This window comes from Somniosus microcephalus, chromosome 14, assembly GCF_052327205.1.
Source record: "Somniosus microcephalus isolate GS21.2 chromosome 14, FLI_Smic_1.0, whole genome shotgun sequence".
NCBI lineage: Eukaryota > Metazoa > Chordata > Chondrichthyes > Squaliformes > Somniosidae > Somniosus > Somniosus microcephalus.
The window spans coordinates 6,223,307-6,251,108 of NC_141000.1; the positions used below are offsets into that span (position 1 = coordinate 6,223,307).

At 46.9% G+C, this 27,802-nt stretch overlaps 1 protein-coding gene across 2 annotated transcripts in view; it reads right to left on the minus strand.

Moving 5' to 3' along the window:
- Positions 1-27,802, minus strand: part of LOC147107297 (cilia- and flagella-associated protein 47-like) — a 797,073-nt gene that overhangs the window by 251,164 nt on the left and 518,107 nt on the right. For both annotated transcript variants that reach the window (XM_086006182.1, XM_086006181.1), the window contains 5 exons: positions 27,401-27,544; positions 12,945-13,118; positions 12,006-12,117; positions 5,567-5,713; positions 3-97 (listed from right to left, as the gene is read on the minus strand). In XM_086006182.1, coding sequence (XP_085862308.1) covers positions 3-97; positions 5,567-5,713; positions 12,006-12,117; positions 12,945-13,118; positions 27,401-27,544 — 672 coding nt within the window. The remainder of the gene's footprint in view (positions 1-2; positions 98-5,566; positions 5,714-12,005; positions 12,118-12,944; positions 13,119-27,400; positions 27,545-27,802) is intronic.

Sequence of the window (27,802 nt, forward strand, 5' to 3'; positions counted from 1 at the left end):
ACCTGCACAGCACAGGTTACACAGAGACACTGCTCAGGTGGAGCTGGGACAGTATTAATCTCCAAGTAAAACCAGACTCTGTACAATGTGTTCTTCTCTGCAGTAGTTAAACAATAAAATGCAATATTTTCACAATTAATATTTTAGTTGCATCAACAATATTTCTCCTTAGCAATTTTGAAGCAATCATCATAATATTACATATATAACATTATAATTTTGGACATCCAAACCAACAAGCTATTGCCTTAACATAGTTTCGTACATGTGTATTTATGTATGATACAAATACTAATTGCAACTGAAAATAACTGGTGTAATGGAGACGTTCCATTTGTTTTTGGTGGTCGCAATAAGCTGGATGATTGAAACAGGAAGTATTACAGGAAACTCTTTGGTATCCGGCACCGACGGGACCGTGATGGTGTCGGTTGATTAAAAATTCCGGAGAGGGTTATCTACCGAGGCTATTTTTAACAAACAAAAATAAAAAAATCAAGAAATGTGCAGTATACAGTAATTGGGTACTCACCCATGGAATGTAGTGTTAAATGGATGGTGGAAGATGCTTGATTAAGTACAGTACTGCCAGTTGAGGGTAATCCATAACTCTTTAATTACTTAACAGTAAAACAAAACTTATACAGTAAATGACTGTATACAGCGCAGGAGAGTCAGACTCCTGTTATTGAGGTGTTCGGACTTCCGACAGCGCCAAGAAGCCGAGTAGTGGCAGTTTGGAGAACTGCCCCCACTGACTAACTCGGCCACCACGGGAGACTTGGACTCGGACTCTGCAACATTTCCGGTTATTGAGGTGTTGTTTTCAAAGTATGAATTTTGCCGGTTAATAGAGAATTTCCAGATATTTAGGTGCCGTTTAAACAAGAGTTTCCTGTACAGAGTACAATGTGATTAATATGGGCAGGAAAATAATGTCATAAATTCCACGCACAATATGTTTGAACTTTAAAATAGAGAGATGTTGTGTGTCCTTTAGTCAATATCTCTTCCAAAGTATCACTCTAGGGGGCTTTAAACGTGATGGATGATTGCTGACCAGGTTGTTATTCCTTACCAGGGGCATTTACTTTGTACTGTAATCAGAACTTACATTTTTTCATTGTACTCTAAATATAAATAGTTAAAATAAACACTTAGAAAATTGGCAACTTCTGCAACATTTATATTTAAATAGTCAGAATGGTGTTTTTAATTAATTCTTGGATTGTGGGCGTCGCTGGCAAATCCAGCATTATATTGCCCATCCCTAGTTGCCCTTGAGAAGGTGGTGGTGGGCCGCCTTCTTTAATTGCTGCAGTACGTGTGATGAAGGTTGAGTTAGATTTGTCCTTCTTTTGTGAGCAGGACATAGCTGGGTAATTTTCCACAGGTAGCTGCCAGTGTTGTAGCTAAGGGTGTGTCTAGTTCTAGAGCACGTCTTCAGCACTACAGCTGGGATATTGTCAGGTCCCGTAGCCTTTGCTGTGTCCAGTGCTTTGAGCCATTTCTTGATGTCACGCAGAGTGAATCGCATTGACTGAAAACTGGCATCTGTGATGGTGGGTACCCCAGGATGAGGCTGAGAAGGATCATCCACTCGGTGCCTCTGGTTGAAGATAATAAAAAAATTGGCCATGCGGTTGATAGTGAGGAAGAAAGCTGTAGCCTGCAGGAAGATATCAATGGACTGGTAAGGTGGGCAGAAAAGTGGCAAATGGAATTCAATCCAGAGAAGTGCGAGGTAATGCATTTGGGGAGGGCTAACAAAGCAAGAGAATACACAATAAATGGTGGATACTGAGAAGTGTAGAGGAATAAAGGGACCTTGGAGTACATGTCCACAGATCCCTGAAGGTAGCAGGACAGGTAGATAAAGTGGTTAAGAAGGCATACGGGATACTTGCCTTTATTAGCCGAGGCATAGAATATAAGAGCAGGGAGGTTATGCTTGAACTGTATAAAACACTAGTTAGGCCACAGCTAGAATACTGCGTGCAGTTCTGGTCACCACATTACAGGAAAGATGTGATTGCACTAGAGCGGGTACAGAGGAGATTTACGAGGGTGTTGCCAGGACTGGAGAATTTTAGCTATGAGGAAAGATTGGATAGGCTGGGGTTGTTTTCTTTGGAACAGAAGAGGCTGAAGGAAGACTTAATTGAGGTGTATAAGATTATGAGGGGCCTAGATAGAGTGGATAGGAAAATCCTATTTTCCCTAGCAGAGAGGTCAATAACCAGGGGGCATAGATTTAAAGTAATTGGTAGAAGGATTAGTGGGGAGTTGAAGAGATTATTTTTCACCCAGAGGGTGGTGGGGGTCTGGAACTCGCTGCCTGAAAGGGTGGTAGCAGCAGAAACCCTCTTTACATTTAAAAAGTACTTGGATATGCACTTGAAGTGCCGTAACCTACAAGGCTACGAAACAAGAGCTGGAAAATGGGACTGGGCTGGATAGCTCTTTTTCGGCCAGCACAGACATGATGGGCTGAATGGCCTCCTTCTGTGCTGTAAATTTCTATGATTCGATTATTCTATGGTTGTGAATGCTTCAGCCTTGTTTTTTGCACTCGCATGCTGGGCTCCGCCATCATTTAGGATGGGGATATCCATGGAGCCTCCTCCTCCCATTAATTGGTTAGTTGTCCACCAGCATTCGCTGCTGGGTGTGGCAGAACTGCAAAGCTTTGATCTGATCTGTTGGTTGTGGGATCGCTTAGCTCTGTCTAAGGAAGTGGGGCAGGACATTACCAGGAATGGTGATGGAGGAGTCCGGGACGTTGGCTGATAGGTATGATTCTGTACGTGTGACTATGACTAGTCTGTGAGACAGCTCACCCAACTTTGCTACCAGCCCCCAGATGTTTGCGAGGAGGACTTTTCAGGGTCGATCGGGCTTGGTGTGCCTTTGTTGTGTCCTGATTGATTTGTCTGGTTTTATTCTTTTGTCCCTTTCTAGCGGTTTGATACAACTGAGTGGCTTGCTAGGCCACTTCAAAGGGCAGTTGTGAGTCAACCACGTCAGTGTGGGACTGGAGTCGCTGAGTAAGGACGGCAGGTTTCCTTCCCTAAAGTACATTAGTGAAACAGTTGGGTTTCTACAACAATCCAACAGCTTCATGGTCACTTTTACTAGTACCAGCTTTTTATTTTCAGATTTTTTTTTTTTTAATTGAATTTATAGTCTCAAACTGCCATGGTGGAATGGCAAAACATCGTGCCACTGGGGGAGCACAGTGGAAAAATATGAAAATGAGTTTAAAAGGGGATACAAGGGAGGCATGGTGGCAAAAAACACTAGGAAGACATATATATTTTTGTTGATGGAAGAATTGTTAGTGTGATATCTGAGTGGTAAGGTCCGAAACTGAGAGAAGCGAGTTATTAGGAACAAAACCCAACTGTTTATTACACGGTGTAGCAGAGAAACATCTCTTACAGGCTGCAAGCAAAGCACACACAATTCTAACTGCACAATGGAAGATGGAGGATTCACCTCTGAGTCATACCCATAATGCAATGCCACATTACCTTAATAACTGGTGTACCAGGACATTGACTACATGACCCATTACCTTAAAAACTGGTGAATGTGAATCCTTACTATTTGGCTCCATCTGGTGGATAACTTAAACATTACATCCCAGATTACTATAGTTAGCATTGACGTTAAGTGTGCCCATGGATTGGGGCAAGGTGAGGATTATCTTGGAGAATGAATTGCAGAATGTTTTCAAAAAGGGAGCCATGGTTGTTGTGGATGAGAAGCAAATGTTTATAAAGGAAGGATTTAATGGTTTGTGCAAAAGAGGGAACATGACGACAGGACTGTTTTGCGGTGGACATAAGTAGTAGATATGAAAAGGTGCTTAGATTTCCCTGCAAATGTTGTGCAGTACGCAAAGGGCTTTCTTGTATAGCCTTATACTGAAATGAGGCCTCAGTTCTCTGCTCATCCACCTTCCTCTTCCTCTCCAAGGTATTTATCAGGTATCCTTTGCAAACTGCAAAATTATGTAGCATGCAGCAAATTATGACAATTCAAGACACTTTAGCTTGGCTGTATTGAAGAGCACCCCTAATTCTATCAAGGCTTCTGAAATGGGCTTCCAGAATTGCTCAAGTAGAAGCACGGTGATACTAAGAGCCTCATTGTATCATTGCTCAGCAAGGTTCCTAATCGGGGGTCATAATCCACAAATATATATATGCCTATTGGACAATGGAATGGCTTTATTTCAATTAATACAACATTTAAACTTCAGTGATGTTGATCAATTCATTGGAGGAAAGCAAGAAAAAAGGCTTTCCAGCTAAACATATGTTTTTTGAAGACATGCAAATGATTAGCATTCAGCAAATCTGTGGTTAACTTTGATGTGAGAAGAGCAATATTACCCACCTTCTAAGCAATGTAGAACTAAATTGATAATGTCCCAGGAAATACACCACATATACACTGTCAAAATCCCATAATAAACTTTTAAAGAGAATTTATCTTTGTTACTGTCTACTATGATAACCACAGCTTATATCTATGGCCTACTGATGATGATGGATCTGCCAAAACAGCAAAACATTTGCAGAGTGACATTAGCAGAAGGCTGAGAGCATAGCTGTGCGAAGTCTCACTATTTGGAGTGACAATCACTCTGGTTTAAAAATGCGACTTATTTTGATCTATGTCACTCTTAAAAATGTCTTTTTTCTCCTGTTTTTTATTTCCTCTTGTGAAGATGCTGACTTCTACTGGTATTCAAGTGGCCAATATGTTTAAATGCATGCAACACTTTTGCTGATTGTATATATGAACATACAAAAAAGGACAGGAAAAGACCAGCTGGTCCATCCAGCCTGTCCCATCCTGGCAGGGCAGCACGGTGGCATAGTGGTTAGCACTGTTGCCTCACAGCGCCAGGGACCCGGGTTCAAATCTGGCCTCGGGTGACTGTCTGTGTGGAGTTTGCACATTCTCCCCGTGTTTGCGTGGGTTTTCTCCGGGTGCTCCGGTTTCCTCCCACAGTCCAAAGATGTGCGGGTTAGGTTGATTGGCCATGATAAAAATTGACCCTTAGTGTTAGGGGGGATTAAATACGTGGGGTTACGGGGTTACGGGGATAGGGCTTGGGTGGGATGGCTGTCGGTGTAGGGACCGGGTGCTAGGGTTTGGATGATCAGCCATGATCTCGTTGAATGGCGGAGCAGGCTCGAAGGGCCGAATGGCCTACTCCTGCTCCTATCTTCTATGTTTCTATGTTAACTATCATTCTTTCTAACGCTGCAGTCTCATTTTCCTCAAATTCAGTCAAGAGTCGAAACTGTACAAAGCGACCTTTGAGCAGTTAGTTTTTACACCCAAAGGGCTTGCTATGCCTGCAGGAAGGATTAAATTAAGGTTTTGCAGCGTTTCTAAACAGTGCCACGGTCCACACACTTTTTCAACAATCTGTTTGAAACCATGTTAGCTTGTAAATAATGAACAGTTATGTCGCACGAGTAATTTTGGCAATAAACAAACCAAATGGTATGTTGCAGCTTTAAATTACTAGTCATAAAAAGCATACCAGAATGTGCATCCCCAATTGCTTCACATGCCATTGATGTCACGCTTGTTACTGGTTGTTTACCATCTGACTTTTCCACTGAGCTTCTGCACTCGGGCAGCTGCAGCAGCTGCTGAGATTCATCTTCAACTACAAATGAGATTACACCTGAAACAAATAGGGAACAGATGCTCTATTAACTGGAGTATTATTTTTAATTTGGTGAATTACTTGTATTATATATTGTTGTTGCTCTCAGTCTAAATTTAAGATAAATCTCAAATTCTAGGTGGCATTGATCTAGTTCAATTGATCTTTGTGCTTATATTTATTTAAAAGGGAACATTCCTCTGAGAGAAGATTACCAGAGCCAGCACTGAAACTTTGATGTGCCTTTCATTGATGAAATCAACATCAAGCAGTAGGAAGGACGCCGAATTCCTACTCAATTCAAGAGCTGGCTGGAACGAAGCCATTAAAAACATCAGTTGAACACGTCTCCTCCGCTGGGGGACAGAACACGGCAGCGATCAATGAGCTGCTTTCCAACGTCACAGCGAGTGGATGCCCAAAGAAGTCTTTTTTTTTATAAAACAGGTTTTATGGGAATGAACTTTACACTGCAAGGACTTCCCCTCCCCAAAATGGCATCGCCTGTTAACAAGCATTGGTATCCCAGCCAAGTTAAAATCAAATTCAGGAACAGTAAGAGGTAATGGGAAACCTTAGCTGCCGGGCGCAGATATTGGAAATTCAAGCATGATTTTCCAACCGTTTTTTCTAGACATTCTGAAGCCCTCTGCTCTGAATACTGTCTTTAGTAACTTCACACTGGGTTGCCTTGTCTGTTTTATTACTCGAGGAACAGCACATCATCTTTCGATTAGGCACTTTACAGCCCTCTGGACTCAACATAGAGTTCAACAATTTCAGACCATAACCTTGGCCCCTATCATATTTATATTTTTTATCCAAACTTTTTGTTTGTGCTTTTTTTTCTTCCCTCCCACACGGCAGCTGTCTTTCATTCTGCCAGTGCAATTAACACTTCATCTCGAGCCATCCTTTGTTTCTTAACCAGTCCCATTACCATCTCCCCTTGCCTTGAATATCTCTTATTGCCTCTTCTCCTGCCTTCTATCCTATCACAGACCTCCCCTTTTGTTCTTTCATCCCCTCCCCTATTTCCCAGCCCCTAAACTTGCTTTTAAATCTGCTCCATTTCCTGCTTTTTTCCAGTTCTGACGAAAGGTCTTTGACCTGAAACGTTAACTCTGTTTCTCGCTCCACGGATGCTGCCTGGCCTGCTGAGTTTCTCCAGCGTTTTCTGTTATTTCTGTTTTATTACCTGTTTCTCTCATCTATCTCTTAATTCATTTTGGAGCTTTTTTGTGTTGCCTTATTTAGTCAGTTTTAATCTATTTGTCTTTTAATTCACTTGCATTGCCTCACTATGGTCCCAACATTCGGGTTTTGCATTAGATATTCTCAGTTTAGCATCACCAGGAACTACGGTAAGTAGACCGATTTTCAGCTACTGCTCACCCTCTTTATCTGGGAAATGTGAAAGCTGGCAGTTGAAAATTAAAAAAAAATACCCACCCAATGACCACACGAGGCCCATCCGATACTACTTTCAGGCGAGCCTGTAACTGGGCGGCCAGAGTTCCCGCCCAGGACAGGTGGAAGCCCACTTGACTGTGCAAATCAGGGTCCTACATCGGTTGTAGGACCCCATTTGCAATTTATAATATAGTGGGCAGAGCGTGCGCTGTGCACGCTCTGCCCACTGGTACTAGGCCTTGAGTGGCCTTAAAGGGACTGCTGGAGGCCTCTCATAAAACAGCCACTAAAAGAATTTCTGTGTATTTTTGAGGCAACAGGAGGAATAGGAATGCTCCTAAGGGCCCCACTAAAATACTGTGAACCATTGCCAGCTGCTCAGTGGGTCCCCAAATTGTTTCTGGTTCAGCTTTGCTTTGGATTTGCTGGATTTCCCGACCACCGCCCCCAACTCCCCCCACCACTGCCCTGCCAACTCCCCCCACCCCCCACCACTGCCCTGCCAACTCCCCCCACCCCCCACCCCCCACCACTGCCCTGCCAACTCCCCCCACCACTGCCCTGCCAACTCCCCCCACCCCCCACCACTGCCCTATCAACTCCCCTCACCCCCCACCACTGCCCTGCCAACTCCCCCCACCCCCCACCACTGCCCTGCCAACTCCCCCCACCCCCCACCACTGCCCTGCCAACTCCCCCCACCCCCCACCACTGCCCGGCCAACTCCCACCGCCCCCAACTCCCCCCCCACCCCCCATCGCCATCCCCAACTCCCCCCACCACTGCCCTGCCAACTCCCCCCACCCCCATCGTCACCCCCAACTCCCCCCAACCCCCCTGCCAACTCCCCCCACCCCCTACCACTGCCCTGCCAACTCCCCCCACCCCCCATCGCCACCCCCAACTCCCCCCACCCCCCCTGCCAACTCCCCCCACCACTGCCCTGCCAACTCCCCCCACCCCACCCCCCACCACTGCCCTGCCAACTCTTGGAGGGGGGCGGGTCTCTCCATCCACCACCTGCCTGATACAGGAGAATATTGAAAATTTCTGTATCTCTGAGAGAAACAGAAACAGGGATGTAAATACCTGACCAATTTGTAATTTGCATGCTTCCTGGGGCCGATTACGGACCAAATAGGAGATATTCTTGTGGAGTCAGAGGGCAGGGTTGAGGTACTAAATGAGTACTTTGCATCTGTATTCACTAAAGAAGAGGATGCTACCAATGTCACAGTAAAGGAGGAGGTAGTAGAGAAATTGGATAAGATAAAAACAGATAAATAGGAGGTTCTTAAAGGTTGGCAGCGCTCAAAGTAGAAAAGTCAAATGGTCCAGATGGGATGTATCCTAGATTGCTGAGGGAAGTAAGGATGGACATAGCGGAGGCTCTGGCCACGATATTTCAATCCTCTTTATATATGGGAGTGGTGCCAGAGGACTGGAGAATTGCAAATATTACACCCGGGTTCAAAAATGGGGAAAGGGATAAACTCAGTAATTACTGGCCAGTCAGTCTAAAGTCGGTGGTGGGGAATCTTTGAGACAATAATCTAAGACAAAATTAATTGTCACTTGGAAAATATGGGTGAATAAATGACCGCCATCACGGATTTGTTAAAGGTAAATTGTGTTTGACTAACTTGATTTGAGTTCTTTGAAGCAACGGAAAGGGTTGATGTGGTGTGTGTGTGTATCTCTATCTCTATCTCTTAAAAGGTGTTTGATAAAGTACCACATAATAGACCTGTTGGCAAAATTGAAGCTCATGGGATTAAAGCCGCCTTAACTTGTCCTGCTACCTTCAAATATACAAAATTGGCTAAGAGACAGAAAGCAAAGAGTAGTGGGAAACATTTGTTTTTGACCGGAGGGAAGTACACAGTGGTGTCCCCCAAGGGTTGGTATTAGGACCACTGCTCTTTTTTTGATATATATTAATGACCTGGATCTAGGTGTATATAGAGCATAATTTCAAAGTTTGCAGATGGCACGAAACTCAGAAATGTAGTAAACAGTGAAGAGGATAGTAACAGACTTCAGGAGGACATAGACAGACAGGTTAAATGGGCAGACACCTGGCAGATGTAATTTAACAGTGTGAAGTGATGCATTTTGGTAGGAACAATGAAGAGAGGCAATATAAACTAATTGGGACAATGTTAAAGGGGGTGCAGGAACAGAGACCTGGGGGTGAATGTACATAAATCTTTGACAGTGGCAGGACAAGTTGAGAAGGCTGTTAAAAAAGCATCTGGGATCCTTGGCTTTATTAACAGAAGCGTAGAGTACAACAGCAAGGAAGTTAAGCTAAACATTTATAAATCACTAGTTAGGCCTCACCTCGAGTATTGTGTCCAATTATGTGCACCATATTTTAGGAAGGATGTCAAGACCTTAGAAAGGGTGCAGAGGAGATTTACTAGAATGGTACCAGGGATGCAGGATTTCAGTTACGTGGAGAGACCAGAGAAACTGGCGCGGTTCTCCTTAGAGCAGAGAAGGTTAAAGGGAGATTTAATAGAGGTGTTCAAAATCATGAACACTTTTGATAGAGTAAATAAGGAGAAACGGTTTCCAGTGGCAGAAAGGTCATTAACCAAAGGGCACAGATTTAAGATGATTGGCAAAAGAACCAGAGGCAACATGCGGAACATTTTTTTACGCAGTGAGTTATGATCTGGAATGCAATGCCTGAAAAGGGTGGTGGAAGTAGATTCACTAAACTTTTAAAAGGAAAGTGGATAAATTCTTTTTTTATTCATTCATGGGATGTGGGCGTCGCTGGCAAGACCCGCATTTATTGCCCATCACTAATTGCCCTTGAGAAGGTGGTGGTGAGCTGCCTTCTTGAACTGCTGCAGTCCGTGAGGTGAAGATATTCCCACAGTGCTATTAGGGAGGGAGTTCCAGGAGATTTGACCCAGCGACGATGAAGGAATGGCAATATATTTCCAAGTCTGGATGGTGTGTGACTTGGAGGGGAACTTGGAGGTGGTGGTGTTCCCATGCGCCTGCTGCCCTTGTCCTTCTAGATGGTAGAGGTCGCGGGTTTGGGAGGTAATGTTGAAGAAGCCTTGGCAAGTTACTCCAGCGCATCTTGTAGATGGTGTTACAGCAGTCCAGCATCCAGTTCAGTGTCAGCTGTGGCTTAGTTGGTAGCACACTCACCCTGAGTCAGAAGGTTGTGGGTTCAAATCCCACTCCAGGGACTTGAGCACATAAAGCTAGGCTGACACTCCAGTGCAATGCTGAGGGAGTGCTGCACTGTTGGAGGTGCCGTCTTTCAGATGAGACGTTAAACCGAGGCCCCGTCTGCTCTCAGGTGGACGTAAAAGATCCCATGGCACTATTTCGAAGAAGAGTAGGGAAGTTATCCCTGGTGTCCTGGCCAATATTTATCCCTCAACCAACATAACAAAAAACAGATTATCTGGTCATTATCACATTGCTGTTTGTGGGACCTTGCTGTGTGCAAATTGGCTGCCGCGTTTCCCACATTACAACAGTGACTCCACTTCAAAAGTACTTCATTGACTGTAAAGCGCTTTGAGACGTCCGGTGGTCGTGAAAGGTACTATATAAGTGCAAGTCTTTCTTTACTGTCCTCCAGCGGTGAGTATGGTCACACACCAGCTGGAGATTGAGGGAGTGGAATCCCTCCTGGTTGTGGTACATCTCTGAATTGAGATGCACCGCCTGCAAAGCGATGTGTGTGCAGTCAATGGCACCCTGCACCGTGGGGAAGCCTGCTATCCTGGCAATGCCACGTGCTCGCTCTGCCTGCTTCTCTCTGGCAAGAATGAAATGTATTCCACTCTCTTTGCAAACAGAGCCTCACTCACCTCCCTTTTACAGGAGTAGATGACGAACTGGGGGATGTTACAGATGTTGCCTGCTCTCGTCTGGAAGTAGCCCGACGTGAAGAAGTTCAAGGCCACGGTCACCTTTATAGCCACTAGCAATGCCGTCCTCGCGCTGGACTGAGGCTGTAGATCTGCCTGCAGCAGGTGGCAGATTTCAGTGAGCACCTCCTTAGTAAAATGGAGACATCACATGCACTGTTTGTCGCTGAGGTTGAGGTAGGAGAATTGCTCCCTGAAGACCCTGGGTGGCTATGGCCTCCTGCTGAGAGCCCTTCTGCCCTCCTCCTGCCTCTTCTAGCAACTTGTCCTGCTCTGTGTCGCCTCTGCTCATTCTCCCTGTCATACTGCAGGCCAAGGGGGATACAAACTACTGCATCCTTGTCTGGGAGCAACTGGTCTGAGCAGACCACTTGCAAGTCAGTACAAAGTCCTTGAGCACGTGCCACACCACTCCTTGTAGACTTTAGGCAACTTTAAATAAGTCTAGAAAGCACCAAACACTTCCACAAACTCAGCAACAGCTAGTAGAAATCAATCAGCAACTAACCTTAAGTAGGTGATGACCCCTTCCTGCTACTGAACACATGTTCAGCTGTGCGAGTTTTAAGAGAGGGCATTAGCTCCAGCATTGAAGTTGAAAATGGCAGTGTGACACCAAATCAGCATTACATGCTGATTGACGTCACGATTAGCGTACTCTACATACTTCCGGCACACACTCACAGCGCCGACACTAATGCCCTCACTAAAATGGCGTCAGGCGCGGCCTGCACCAGAAGTGTGTGTGCTGCTTGGACGCCATTTTCGACCCAAAACGGCACCTGTGGTGCCCAAACAATGGGCACTACACAACTGAAATTTTAGCCCATTGGCTTTAATCTTCACGTAGCTTACGTGACACTTTTTCAAACACCTTTTGCAAGTTCAAATGTGCCACATTCACTCATATTACTTTATTCACTTGGTAACTACCTTGAAGAATTCAGTTAAATTATTCAAAGCCTTTACATTTATTTAATTGGTGGTCTTACCTGTAAACTTTCCTCGTTTCCATGGTAAAATATTAAGTAGATATGGAGCAGTTTGTCCAGCTTTTAAGGTAATAAATGGTTCTCCACTCACTATTAGTAAATCTGATACAACCTGGAAACACAAATGTTTGGTTTTATTCCTTTTTTAATAAAGCAAGGTATATCATTTCATATAAACAACATTAGTTTGCCAAGTTGTGACTTTCTTTAAAGAGCTAGTTTATACATGGCTACAATTTGAATACAGTTAATCTATTGTCAAGTTATGCTATATCTCCCATAGATTATTTGAAATTTGGAAACTTTTAGGTGTTTATATGAACTGTGTAAATTTGCTAAACTGATACACATTAGACTTTTGACACCTCAGCTCATCTGAACATTAATAAAATAGAAAATATTGGGATCAATTTTAACTTCAATGCGCCGGAAACCCATCTGTTCCAGCAGTGTAAAGGCTGGAGCCATTTTGAGGCCCAGTGCTCCTTTTAAATAGAACCAGAGAGCTGTAGATCCCAACTGTGCACTTATGCTGTCTGGCCTGATAAAAAGAATTTAAAATTTACCTTTTTCAGAACGTCTTCAGCTCTATGGCCACTAAAACTGGTTGGAATGCATGGTACTGTATTACCAGTTCTTTCCTACAATGGCAATTGGGGTCCTAATATATGCCATTGAACCCCGATTTACATACTTTAAAAAAAAATTAAAATTACAGATCGGCTAGAAACGGTGTGGGAAATGGAGCTGCTTGGTCCCCTGCTTCATTTCCGCCGATCGGGGGAAGAGTTAACATTGCCCTGTAGCTTCAATTTGCGAAAGTAATTGATTCTGCTAAATTGATGTGAGCTAAGTAGATATTTTAGTATGTTAAAATTTATATTAACTCATATTGGCAAGGAAATCATGCTTAATGTTGTCAAGTCTGAACTCTCTTACCTTGCATGTTAACCTGGTTTGAGTATAATTGGGAACCATTAGGACCTTCTTTGTAATCTGTCTTACTTGGCAGTCTATCACAACATGATCCACTGCCACAGGCTTTTTGCCAATCCCTTTGAGGTTGACGATACGCTCAGTACCATCTGTTTCATTGACCAAGACTAGTTTACCCTGTGAAAAAGGAGGAAGTTCAAGAGAAACGTAAGCGTTAAAAATAGTAGGAGCCTGTTTCACCATCAAACAGTCACGCCTTTGCGATTCATGTAAGGCCCGGCGAGCAAATGAGCATTCTAGGAGGTGCTGGCTCCTGATTTTCTTAATACAATTTAAAATGTTTAGGCAACATTAATAAAGCTTTGATTTGGGCAACTCAGCATAGTTTAATCTATTATTACATAATGCAAATAATATGAAGGGTGTACACATAATTTATAATGTTCAAGGAGTATGGTAAGAATAACAAAATATCAGGACTCGATTACAGGTTAGTGATGACTTTTCTAACTAAATTATGCAACAATCAGCCCAGTGAAACATAGTTACATAAATGTAATTACATCAGAGTGCATTTAAATGATATTGACTGCAGATAAAACGTTTGCTTCTATGTTGCATCAAAAGTGTAACAAAGTGACAATATAAAAGATGTACTTAGAACATAAGAACATAAGATTTAGGAGCAGGAGTCGGCCATTCGGCCCCTCGAGCCTGCTCCGCCATTCAATAAGATCATGGCTGATCCAATCTTGGCCTCAACGCCACTTTCCCGCTCTTCCCATAACCCTCGACTCCCCTGTAGTTCAAATATATGTCTATCTCCGCCTTGAATATATTCAATGACTCCGCCTCCACAGCTCTCTGGGGTAGAGAATTCCAAAGAGTCACGAGCCTCTGAGAAGAAATTCCTCCTCATTTCTGTCTTAAATATTCTGAAACTATGCCCCCTAGGTCTAGATACCCCCACTAGGGGAAACATCCTCTCAGCATCCACCCTGTCAATTCCCCTCAAAATCATATATGTTTCAATAAGATCACCTCTCATTCTTCTAAACTCCAATGAGTATCGGCCCAACCGGCTCAACCTTTCGTCATCCCAGGAATCAACCTTGTGAGCCTTCTCTGCACTGCACCCAATGCAAGTATATTCCTCCTTAAATATGGAGATCAAAACTGTACACAGTACTCCAGGTGCGGTCTCACCAACGCCCTGTAAAGTTGCTTCAAAACTTCCCTACTTTTATACTCCATACCCTTTACAATAAAGGCCAAGGCCCCGATTTTCAGCTTGTGTGGGGAATGGTCGGATTTCCCCGAATGTGGGGTTTCTGACACACATACAGTGTCAGCCAGCTCCACGCGATTTTCCCTCAAGTGGCCAATTAATTCCCAGCATGTGGGAAGCCTTGCTAATTGTCTAATTCGAGTCAGAAATCCCCACAGTATGATGTCATCATTCGTGGTGCTTTCAAGGTCCATAGCAAGCACTGCATCCTCTGAAGGCTTCCAAACGAACCATACAGGATGGCAGAGGCGCCTGCAGCAGCTGTGGCCAGTGCCAGACCCCGAGCTGCCTCCAAATTCGACGAGGCTTCACTGCAGGCATTATTGGATGGGGTTAGGGCCCACAGGGAGGTCCTCTTCCCTAGGTCAGGGAGGAAGAGGCCTCCCACTGAGACCAATGCTGCATGGATGCAGGTGTCAGCAGATGCCAACTCGCTGGGATTCACCAGAAGAACCTTGGCATTACATCTCTATCTCCTTCCTTTACTCCCCCACAGTACCATCCAGAGCCCCCGTCCTCACTGTGGAGGAGGAAGAGGCTGTGCAGCCAGACTCCTCAGAGGAAGCTCCAACCTCTGAGGGCGCAGCGTCAGCAGAAGTAAGCGCACCCAGCACCAGTGCAGACACTCACACCTCGGGGGGACCCTCGGGACATATAGTGTTGTCACCTGGTGTTTCACAGCTCACAAGTGAGCCTCAGCAGATTCTGGAGACATGGACAGCAGTGGCGAGTCCTCGTCGTAGGGCGCAGGACTCTGCCAGCTCAGCTCAGCTGCGCTGCATGTCGACCCTCTGCCTCTGGGTCCATCCGCAAGAGAAGAGGTGATGGATCTCCATGCACAGATGCAGGAGTCTCTGGCAGGTTTTGTCTCCAGGGTCGCTGCGAGTGTGGAGCGAATGGAGGAGTCCATAGCGACCATGAGCAGAGCCTTTGTGGAGTCATTGGCGCATGAACGCATCACCATGGAAAGGTTGGCAACCTCCATGCAGGAGTTAACTCGCCAGGGTACAGAAAACATGGTGAGTGCTCATAAGAGAATGACATCTCTTGAGGAGCGTTGGCCATCTGTTGAACAGAGAAACCAGATCTTCATGGAAGTCCTTCTGAGTAGGACTGCCAGTGCAGAAACGGGTCCCACTGGCCCCCTAAAGCGCAGCAAGGTGCTCTCAAGCCACTTCCAAGCACTGGCTCCTTCTGGCCTGTGCAGCTTCAGGTGAGTGAGCAGCAGCCTGGTGCTCCTGGTGCTCATCCTGCTGTTCCTGGTTCTGCTGCTGCCGCCTCTGCTGTTGGAGATCCTCTAATGCCAGGAAGGGAAGGTACCAAAGGCCTCCCATGCTTCTGGCAGATGCATCCATTGAGGGGGCGCTGAGTTAGGGTGGTGAGAGGGGCTTCCCAGCAGCTCTCACTGGAGAAGTGTGTGAGGCTCCAACTTTCTACAGCTGCTCCTAAGGCTTCAAAAAGTTCCTTCAAGCCTTGATCAACAAGGTCCTGCAGCCTGCAAATGCTGCCTATTTAAATCTCTTCAGCCCTCAGCAACCTGCTGCTGCAAGCAAGCAAGCCAGCTGTTTTCATGCCAGCTCTCATCGGCGAGGTTCCCCGCAGGCGTGTTTCATGTGGGGGAAGCCCCAAAGTCACAACGGCCCCGGAAAATCTTCCTTAACAAGGTGATCATAGGTGATTAGTGCTCCGATGAGCAGTCCCGCCAGCGGCAGCCGGGACTGAAGCGGGTGATGGAGAAACGGCGGTCCGAAAGTCGGACGGGGCGGGGAATCAGGCAGGGGGGGCCCCGACCCGCTTTTTCCGCGATTTTTGGACCTCGACCACATGAAAAGCCGCCCGACAGCTGCCAGAAAATCGGGGCTCAACATTCCATTAGCCTTCCTAATTACTTGCTGTACCTGCATGCTAACTTTTTGTGTTTCATGTACTCGGACCCCCAGATCCCTTTGTACCGCAGCATTCTGTAGTCTCACTCCATTTAAATAATAATTTGCTTTTTCATTCTTCCTTCCAAAGTGGATAACCTCACATTTTCCCACATTATACTCCATCTGCCAAATTTTTGCCCACTCACTTAACCTGTCTATATCCCTTTGCAGACTCTGTGGGCTGGATTTTCATTGGGCTGTGGAGTCGGGATTGGAGGCGTGTGGGGGTTTAAAATCCCACAATCGGGGGTCCCGAACTCATCCCGCGCCCATGCCAGTTTCAAAGGAGGCGGGTACCCGCCCCGCACTGGGACCCGCCTCCCCAAGGCGGGAAGGGGATTAGTGCCAATTAACTGCCTGTAGTTAACAGACAGTTTTTTGCCTAATCCCTATTTTTATTGTTGAAATGTGGGATTCCCGACGGCTCCAAACCATGCCAAGTTAGCAAGGTGGGCCGTTGGGCTGAAGGGCTTGGAGGGGTCGAGATGTCCGGTGTTCAGGTGAGTGATGGGTGCATGAGTGCGGAGGTAAGTGTGTTTGGTCTGTGTAAAGTGTTTAAAGAAGTTCTACTAACCTTTTACAGCCTTCCTTCCTTCAGGTCTCAGGAGTCCCTCATCTCACCGGCACAGAAAGCAGAATGGCCGCCAGCTGTCAAAATCTGCAGCATTCAGCTTTCTGTTCCGGAGAGATCTCTAAATCATCCTGAGAGGAAGGAATTAACTTAGAGTACAGATTGTCAGTGTTTGACAGCTTCAAACAGCTGTCGATCGCTGATATTTCATCTGTCAAAAGCTCTTGACAGGTGAAATTTCAATCTGTGACGCCGCCTGTTGCCGGGTGGCCCTTAATTGGCCTGCTGAGCCCACTGGGCGGGCTCAACAAGGTCAATCAAGTCAAAATCGCATGGGTTGGCTAGAACTCAATGGAGGCGGGACTACAACCTCAAAAGTTGTAGTCCCGCCTCCTACCCGACTCCTCAATGAAAATCCAGCCCGATGTGTCCTCCTTACAACTTGCTAACCCACCTATCTTTGTATCATCAGCAAATTTGGCTACAGTATACTCGGTCCCTTCATCCAAGTCATTAATATAGATTGAAAATAGTTGAGGCCCCAGCACTGATCCCTGTGACACTAGTTACTGATTGCCAACCGGAAAATGATCCATTTATCCCGACTCTCTGTTTTCTGTTAGTTAGCCAATCCTCTATCCATGCCAATATATTACCCCCAACCCCGTGAGCTCTTATCTCGTGCAGTAACCTTTTATGTGGCACCTTATCGAATGCCTTCTGGAAATCCAAATACACTACATTTACTGGTTCCCCTTTATCCACCCTGTTTGTTACAACCTCAAAGAACTCTAGCAAATTTGTCAAACATTATTTCCCTTTCATAAAACCATGCTGACTCTGCTTGATTGTCTTATGATTTTCTAAGTGTCCTGCTATTAACTCCTTAATAATGGATTCCAGCATTTTCCAAATGACAGATGTTAGGCTAACTGGCCTATAGTTTCCTGCTTTCTGTCGCCCTCCTTTCTTGAATAGTGGCGTTATATTTGCGATTTTCCAATCTGCTGGGACCTCTCCAGAATCCAGGGAATTTTGGTAGATTACAACCAACGTATCCACTATCTCTGCAACCACTTCTTTTAAGACTCTAGGATGCAGGCCATCAGGTCCAGGGGACTTGTCGGCCTTTAGCCCCATTAGTTTGCCTAGTACTTTTTCTCTAGTGATGGAGATTGTTTTAAGTTCCTCCCTCCCTATAGCCCCTTCATTATCTATTATTATTGGGAAGTTTTTAGTGTCTTCTACCGTGAAGGCCGATCCAAAATAATTGTTTAGAGTCTCTGCCATTTCTCTGTTTCCCATTATTAATTCCCCAGTCCCATCCTCTAAGGGACCAATGTTTACTTTAGCTACTCTCTTCCTTTTTATATACCTGTAGAAGCTCTTACTGTCCGTTTTTATATTATTTGCTAGTTTACACTCATACTCTATCTTCTCCCTCTTTGTAATTTTTTTAGTCATCCTTTGCTGGTTTCTAAAAATTTCCCAATCCTCTGGCCTACCACTAATCTTCGCAACATTGTATGCCTTTTCTTTCAATTTGATACCATCCTTAACCTCCTTAGTTAGCCACGGATGGTGCATCCTTCTCATAGCACCTTCCTTTCTCACTGGAATATACCTTTGCTGAGATTTATGAAATATCTCCTTAAATGCCTGCCACTGCTGTTCTACCGTCTTACCCTTTAATCTATTTTCCCAGTCCACTTTAGCCAACTCTGTCCTCATCCCCTTTGTAATTGCCTTTATTTAAGTTTAGGACACTAGTTTCAGGCCCAAGTTTCTCACCCTCAAACTGACTTTGAAATTCTGCCATGCTATGATCATTCTTTCCTAGGGGGTCCTTTACTATGAGATCATTAATTAATCCTGTCTCATTACACATTACCAGATCTAAAATAGCCTGCTCCCTGGTTGCTTCCTCAACGTATTGCTCTAAGAAACCACCCCGAATATACTCTATGAACTCGTCCTCAAGGCTACCCTTGCCAAATTGATTTGTCCAATCTATATCATGATTAAAATTACCCATGATTATTGCAGTACCTTTCTTACAAGCCCCCTAATTTTCTGTTTACAAATCGGCTTTTTTCACAAAACATTGCAAGATAGATGAAAATGAGGAAGATCATTCAGGCCACGTTTGCTCATCCATCCAGAAAGAACCTACAGTTGCTTCATCACTGACATGTGGAAATGACTTATGAAATAATACTGTGCGGCCTGCTGGTGGCGCTGTCCAGGGAGAGTATAAATACTGGGGCATGGGCCCAGCTTGCTCAGGACATTTTTTAACAGGAACTAGTGAAGGACACAACTAGATCTCCATGTTGAAAAACAGTTGATTAAAGCTTTGTTTAACGCTTAGACCAAGTGCCTAGTAGTTTTCTTACATCAGTCACCATGTCCAACTATTTCTTAAATGATTCTGAGGGTTTTGCCTCTTCTAGACTATCTGGAAGTCTATTCCATGTGTTCATCACTCAGCGTGAAAAAATATTTCCTAGATTCAGTCCTTAAAATTGCCTTTAACTTGTTTGAACTTGGCATATTGTCATGTTTTAGTTCGAAATAGTGTTCTGCATTTATGTTTTCTATATGATTTACCATCTTAATATACCGGCCTAGAAATTCATTGACGCCACTTTTGGGGCGCTAAAGTGGGGCGTCCGCTAAAGTTTGCGGCGGCCGCCAAATCTATGCCACTTCTCCGATATTCATTAGCTTCGCCCTACTAGTTCGGGCGAGCGCTAAAACTGCTGTTGGACGTCTCTCTTTGGGCGCTAAGCCGGAGGTGGTGATCAATAGCGCCGAGGCCGGGCGCAGCGCAGGTGCGGCCATCTCGTGATTGACAGCAGACACCCTGGCGCCGGCCAGCTCTTAAGGGGGAAGGGTCGACTGTGTCTGCTGCCACGCCCTGGATAGTGGAGCCCTCCAGCTAGGCCTGAACACTGCTGCTGGACCCAAATAGCGCCTGAAGACATGGAGAAGGCCCGTGAACGTGCGCAGCGCTTCTCAGAGCGTGATCTGAGTGTGCTGCTTGCTGCTGTGGAGAAGAGGCGCCATGTTTTGTACCCGGACAATGGCAAGAAGGCGACGGTCCGCGTCTACAGGAGAGCCTGGAGGCATGTCGCCAGCAAGCTGTCAGCCAACAGCGACGTCCCCAGGACCGGTGCCCAATGCTGCAAAGAGTTAAATGACCTCACACGCATTGTCAGGGTGAGTACCCTTTCCAATGACCTCCTCATCCTTGCATGTGCACCTCACATTATGGGCAAAGGGACCTGAAAGCTCTAATGGCCAGCCTTCATCCAGCAGCTATGGGACAGGCATGAGCATCAATTGCACATTCTGCACTTAACACACTGGCCAAGCTATTCCACCATGGGAGGCATTGCACACCAGATCATGGCGACACGCTGGCCAGGCTATTCCACCATGGGAGGCAGTGCACACCAGATCATGGTGACACACTGGCCAGGCTATTCCACCATGGGAGGCAGTGCACACCAGATCATGGCGACACACTGGCCAGGCTATTCCACCATGGGAGGCAGTGCACACCAGATCATGGCGACACACTGGCCAGGCTATTCCACCATGAGAGGCAGTGCACACAAGATCACGGCGACACACTGTACTTAGAGGCCGTCCTTTCTCTTGCAGGCCAAGCTGGCGAATAATCGCAAGAGCCGGACTGTGACCGGGGGAGGCCGACCCCATATCCAGCCACTCACCGACCTGCAACATCGCGTGGAGCGCCTCATGGGTGGCCGGGTGATTGGGCCCGTTGCATGTGGAGATGCCGACCCTGTTCTGGGCAGCAATGGTAAGGACATCACCTTTTGCACCTCTCTCATCCCACTTGCGCATCAGATCTACATTCTTTGCCACTGTCCGACCAATGCGCTGAATGCCACCACTCATGCATCCCGCACTGACGCCCTCTCCTCACTCTAAAGCTACTCTTGTGCCTTCCTGCTTTCAGATGGTCAAGAGGAGGTCCCTCAACTTGCCAGTGACAGACCCTCCGAGGAGGAGCAGGAGGAGGAGCAAGAGGAAGGCGGCCCATCAGGGGAACCCTCAGCCGCGGCCACCCAGGCCAATGTAGGGGACACGTCTTCCCTGGAGGGCAGCGTGGCGGAAGTGTCGAAGGGGAGGGGAGCTCCTGGGACCTGCATGCTGCAGAAAGGCGGGAGGGGGGTGGAAGCTCGGCGGCCTTCTCCCCAGAGGGGGGATGCGTCGGAGGGGAGTCCAATTGCTGGGCCCAGCGGCCTCCAGCAACGCAGGGTCGGCCAGCTCGGCGGCCTTCTCCCCAGAGGGAGAGTCCGGCCTCCAGTCAGGAGATGCTCTTCGCCGAGGAGATGGAACGCCTCGAAGACTTGTCCGCGGACTCGGAGCGCCGGCACACGGAGCTCATGGCGGCAGTGTCACGGTTGCCTGAGTCCATCGATTCCCTCTCTCGGAGTGTGGCCGAGTTCGGGCCCTTAGAGGCCACCAGTCGGGCGGAATACCGGGCAGATCTGTCAGCGACTGGCCAGGTGATCAGTGGTGCCGTCCAGTCACTGGCTGCTCTGCTGCGGTCAGTGAACAGGTCAACACGGGCACTCACTGCTGCCACACTCGCTGTGTCAGCCAGGCATCGCCAGGGCACCCGGCGCGCTGCAGCAGCACATCGGTCTGTCCCTCGGCAGATTGGTGTGCATGCTGCAGTGCTGGCCCAGGCGAGTGCCAGTGTCTCAGGTGACCAGCGAGCGCCTGCCATCCGCCAGCTTGCCGCCATTCCTCCAGCCGCCACTGCCACTCCCCCAGTGGAGCTGCCAGGAGCTGCTGCAGCGACTGATGCTGGCCAGCCACAGCTGTAGCAATCAACAGCCGCCCGCTCAACGGCCAGACCTCGACTAGGCCGACCCCCAAGGGCTTCTGCCGTCACGACATGTGCCCCTCAGGAGCCTGCCCCCAGCCTTGCAGCAGCCAATGGCCTTACTTTGAGGCGGAGCAGCAGGGCGGGCAGGGGCCACCCAAAGATGGCCAAGGCATCGCCCTAGCGGGCCAAATAGTCGAATGTGTGGCCATTTGTGTTTGTTTCTTGAGGCCGAGAATTGGATGTTTGTTTTTTGAAGGCCGATGATGTGATGTTTGTTTTTGACGAAGGCCGAGAATGACGGCCATTTTAGTTGCCCTATTTTGTTAATCCTCTCCAGGTTGTGGGAGCGAGTAATGTGTTTGAGTGTTTTTTGGGGGTTTCGTCTGCTTTTGGTTTTCATGTGGGAAGGGCCCAGAGTTTGTACAATAAAGCATTTTATTTATTCACATTGTCCATGTTTGATCTTTGAAGTGTTTGTTGCCTTAACCGGCTGAGGGCTTGCGGAGCGGCTGCAATCATGTTCTATCATTGGCACAAGCCATTCCCTGACAGGGGGCCTAGAAGTGACGTTCAATAAGCCGCCGACGGGCGGCCCTTGGACCTTGTGCGTCCCTCCTGGGCTGGTACTCCTCGTCCTCGTCGTCCTCATGCTCCTCCTGCTCCTCCTCCTGAGGTGGTGGTCCAACGTGAGGTGGCAGTGCCTGAGTCCTGCGGATAGCCAGGTTGTGCAGCATGCAGCAAACGACGACGAATTGGGAGACTCGATCCTGCGAATACTGGAGGGCTCCCCCGGAGCGATCGAGACAGCGGAACCGTTGCTTGAGCACGCCGATTGTTTGTTCTATGAGGTTCCTCGTCGCTTGATGGCTCTCGTTGTATGTCTCTTCAGCAGGGGTCGTGGGCGCGCGGAGCGGGGTCATGAGCCAGGTACACAAAGGATAGCCTTTGTCTCCGATAAGCCATCCTCTTGGGGGAGGCTGTGCCTGGAACATGTCAGCCACAGTTGTCTGTCGCAGGATAAAGGCATCGTGGCTGCTGCCTGGAAAGCGGGCATTGACAGCTAGGATGCGCTGCCTGTGGTCACACACCAGCTGTACATTGAGGGAATGGTAGCCCTTCCGGCTGCGGTACTCCTCGGCATGCTCAAGAGGTGCCCGCAAAGCCACATGCGTGCAGTCAATGGCGCCCTGCACCATGGGGAAGCCCGCTATTCTTGCAAACCCCACTGCACGCTGCTGCTGCTTGTCCAGGGTCATGGGGAAGGAGATGAATTGATGTCTCCTTCTGAAAAGGGCTTCGGTCACCTGGCGGATGCAGCAATGCACGGCGAACTGGGAGATGTTAGCGATGTCCCCAGTAGCGGATTGGAAGGAGCCGGAGGCATAGAAGTTGAGAGCCACCGTCACCTTCACTGCCACCGACAGAGACGTCCTGCGCATCAGCTGTGGCTGCAGATCTCTCTGAAGCAGCCGGCAGATGTCTGCAACCACCTCCCTTCGGAATCGCAGCCTCCTAACACACATCGCGGCAGACATGGTCAGATAGGAGGTCTGCTGGCGGTATACCCTGCGTGGGTAAGGCCTCAGTTGGCGACGCCTGTTGCCCCCTCTGCGTCTAGCCAGGGCTGCCACTCTCTCACGGCGTCTGTAAGCCCTTCTGGCATAAGGCTGAAATTCAGCGTTGCCACCCAATGCAGCCCCCATTATATGCTGGCAAACACTGAGCTGTGAATGAAGGCAAAGATAATTGGTAAGCTCTGGCCTGAGCCAAAAATACCTGTCCAAGTGTTGGTCCAAACCAGTAAACTCTCCTCCTTGGTCTCTGTCCAAAAAACCGTTGCACAAGAGTGAATGCAGCAAAATGGCTGGCCTTTATACTGCTGGGTAAGTGCCCTTTAATTTGCGCTCCCCGCGGCCCGGCTGGCCTGTGTACCATTCCACTTCACAGTCGCTCGGGCCGCCCGGCGCACAATGGGCCGGCGCGAGTGAAGTTCCGGTTTGGGGCGCACAAAGGGCGTTGCACTATTAAATGACGTCATGATCTGCGCGCGCAGCAGGGCGCGCGCTAAGACTTTGCGCCGGCGCTAAATGTGTCCTGAAGTTGGGGAGAGGCGCAGATCGCGCTGCGCCTGGGCGATAAGCGCCTAGCGCTCGAGATCTACTCCTCCTAAGGCGCTAACGGCTGGCGCGCCCAACTGAATTTCTAGGCCACCTTGTATTAAATTACATCTCAGTCACCCCCTTTCAAGGTGGAATACATAAATGTCTTCAATCTTTTCTTGCAACTCAGTCCTCTAACACTAGGAATTGGTCTTGTGGCTCTGCTGAACTGCCTCGGGGGCTTGAATGTCTTCCTTGTGTTTCAGTGACCAAAACTGGGCACAGCTCTATTCTTGCCAAATTTCTCCCATTTCCCCCTCTTTTTGGGATTTGATTTTGTGCAGACTGGTGACTGGTACATTTGCTAAGTAGACATTAGTCATGCTTGAGCCTCAAAGGAAGGTCTTGGTGGGATACTCAACTGTGGGGGAGCGTCACATCAGGGCCTGATCTTGTCTTCACTTAACATCCGCACACATGTGCAGGAATTTCTAGACAGCATCAAGAATGGAAATCCTGGCCAACTGTCCCTCTCTTATCCTGTGCCTCTACTACCCCTCTGACTAGAATCATCTAAGCACAGGCTGGTAATAGACCCTGACATCATCTTGGTCTACGTGTATGACTGCACTTCACCATATAAACTTATTGAGTGATCAGGGAGGCTTTATGAATCTTGCTTATTGGTACAAAATGGACAGTGTTTCACATACTCTAAGTACTGCATTGATGTCACAACTTAGACAGGAGCATGAACTGTAAGTAAATAGGCAGCAACGCTTTAAATTCAATTTATAAGCTCCCCTGATGGTCCAACAAGTTTATCCAGTGGATAGTTGAGCCATGCATACCAATATGATCTCAGGTTTGATCGCAGAGCAGTCTTCTGGTGTTCTGGTCAACACCCAAAATCTGAAACAGATTAACTGGTCACTCATCTCATTGCTATAGATGTGCACAAATTCTCTGCCAAGTTTGCCTACAAAGCATCAGTAAATACAAATCAAAAGTAATCCATTGACTGTGAATCGCTTTGAGATCTGAGGATGTGAAAGATGCTATATGAATGCAAATCTTACCATACTCTACTAACATCGTCACAGAAGCATTATATACTTTCGCACCATTGCATCAAAGATTCGGAGGTATTTGTTCTGGGTTGCAGAAACCCAGTACAAGAGGGCATCATCTTCAAATCAGAGCTAGGCCATTTAGGAGTGAAATCAGGAAGCACTTTCTCCACACAAAATGTAGGGGAAATCTGGAACTCTTCCCCCACCCCCCACCCCCCCATCCACTGGAACAAAGGTGGTCAAATGGATTTGAGGTAAAGATCAGCCATGATCTAATTGAACAGGCTTGAGGGGCTGAATGGCCTACTCCTGTTTCTACATTTCTATGTTAACCTTCTCTGTGGCATTTGCATGGAGGCCATTAAATTTTTTTTCATGTCTTAACTGGAAATCACGGTTGTACCCAGACATCTTGGGAGTTTACTGGGCCAGCATTTTCAGGCACTGGTTACAACACATTATCAAAGTGGATGGGTAGCCTTGCACGTTTCGTTAATGCACCTTAGCAACTCATACATTTGTATCATTTTAGAGATTGAAAACATCACAGGACTCCAAGATTTTGTCAGAAGTCCCAAAATTCTGATGGTTCCATTCCGATTTACCTGCCCGTGAAACCGGAGGGAGGGGGGGTGGGGGGCAGTTAAAATCATCCATGGGACTTGACCGCCGAGGGGCCGCTGTCTTCCTGCAGGTTCCTATTTTAATCTGCCTCTGCTGAGTAGACGAGAGGGACACCTGCTGGAAACTGGCAGGGTCCTTAAAATATACAGATCGGGCATCGAAAATGTCATCGGGACCTGACTGCTATTTTAACCTGCACGGGGAAACCACCGTGGCTTTACCATCAGGTAAGCGGGAAGAGGTCGGGGCCAGAAGAGGCCCAAAAAGGTAAGTGGCTTTACTTTTTTTGGCTGCTCCTCCGGCCCCACAAGAAAAATTTAAGCCTCCCTGCCCTGGGCTTCCCCAACCACGAGGCCCTCCTGATCCCATTCCCAGCCACTTACTTAATGAGTGCCAGTCCCCCAGTATCAGCCTCCTGCTGCCTGACATTGAGGTCTGGTCTGTCGGCCAGCTGCTGCTTCCCATTGGTTCTGGATGGGAGACTGACGAGCAATGTTCCCTTTAAGTCGCGCAGCCGCGCGGCCGCGCAGCGTTCCAGAGGTCCTGCGCAGACTTTTGATGATAACGCGCATGCACAGACTTTTGAATGGGCCGCGCAGCCCCCCAAAAAATTGCGGGGCACATTGCTGATGAGGCCTGGGAGTTAAAATCTCTCCTACCTCATCCTGCCGAGGTCGGGATGGTTTGCAGCCTACTTTGGCCAATGCCTGCACGACTCCCGCCCCAAGTTACAATCGGGGTTAAGGATATATATGGGAATGCTCTCCTAATTGGGAGCTGCCTAATGGGAGTGTGTTTTATTCTGGAAGGTCACCAATCTAATTTCAAATTGGGGCCGACCATGAAAATTGAACCGAGCCCGTGCCCACTCTTCCTGGTGGCCCCTGTGTGATGCTCCATCACCCGCCCAATTTACATGCAACATGAAAATGGTCCCCGTTATGTTAACTGGGAATAGCATTGGGGTAGTTGCCACACCCTTCTCATTTTCTGTCAAAAAAAACTGGTGCACTGGTAAAAGCCACACAAAACAGTCCTTCACATTGCACTGTCCAGGTTTCTCTTATCACTCTCCTCTTTGAAACAACTCAGTTCATGTGCTAATACAAAAGCAAAGTACTGCAGATGCTGGAAATCTGAAATAAAAACAGAAAATGCTGGAAATACTCAGCAGGTCAGGCAGCATCTGTGGAGAGAGAAACAGAGTTAACGTTTCAGGTCGATGACCCTTCGTCAGAACTGGAAAAAGTTAGAGATATAACAGGTTTTATGCAAGTTCAGAGGCAGGGAAAGGGGGAAGGGGAGGAAAGAACAAAAGGGAAGGTTTGTGATAGGATGGATTAAATGACAAAAGGGATGATGGTGCAAGGCGAAAGGGGCTGGTAATGGGACAAGTAAAGAAACAAAAGATGGGTCTAGAAGAGGTGTAATTGGGAAATAGCAGAATCATCAACAGCTGCCATCCGAAAAAATGGGGGCAGAGGTTATGGTCTGAAATTGTTGAACTCAATGTTGGGTCCAGAAGGCTGTAACGTGTCTCATCAAAAGATGAGGTGCTGTTCCTCGAGCTTATGTTGAGCTTGCCAGTGCATGATTTCAGCTGTATGAGTTCATGGCAATTAAAAGAAATGTCACACTTTTCTGTTAAACTACATCTACATCCTTAACTGCTGACCAGATGTTGCTTCTTCCCCATTTGCCAACAGTAACACATATTTTGGGCATATAAACCCTGAATACCATCAATGAAAATTCAAATATTTTAATAGGCTACTTCCTATCATCAAAGGAAAATAATAACAGAGGAGACTCTACATACTTTACACCTGCAGTAACCTCCACAATGATTCCCCTCTTAATTACTAATTCAACCAGCGAATACTGAAGACAAATATGGGAGGACTGATCGCACACTAGCACTGGCCAGTCATCAATAATTTTGTATTACACTGCCTGTCAGGCATTCAGCAATACAATAAATATGCAAAAACAATCAGACAGCATACCATAGTCACACACTCAAAATTCGGTTTGAACATTAATGGGTAGATTGATGTTTCACAAGCCCGTATGTACAGCATTGATGGGCCAAAGAAGTCCTTCCCTTCCAGAACAGCTTTGATTTTCCAGTCTTCTTGGGTCTCATTATGCTGAAAAACAAGTTATGTACAATGTCAGTGTTAGAATTCTTCTCACTTAATGGCCATTTAGAAATGCTTGCTGTACAATAGTTCAGGAGGTGCAAAGATCACATTGTATCTAGACATTATACTCCCATAATTTCTTTATTAATAGACCAAGTATTGTGCCTTTATTACGAACAAAATGTTTATCTGAAAATTAACTATTTTGAATTGATGGTAAGTAATATGTTTCACAATTATCTCTTTTTTAAATAAAAGAAATAT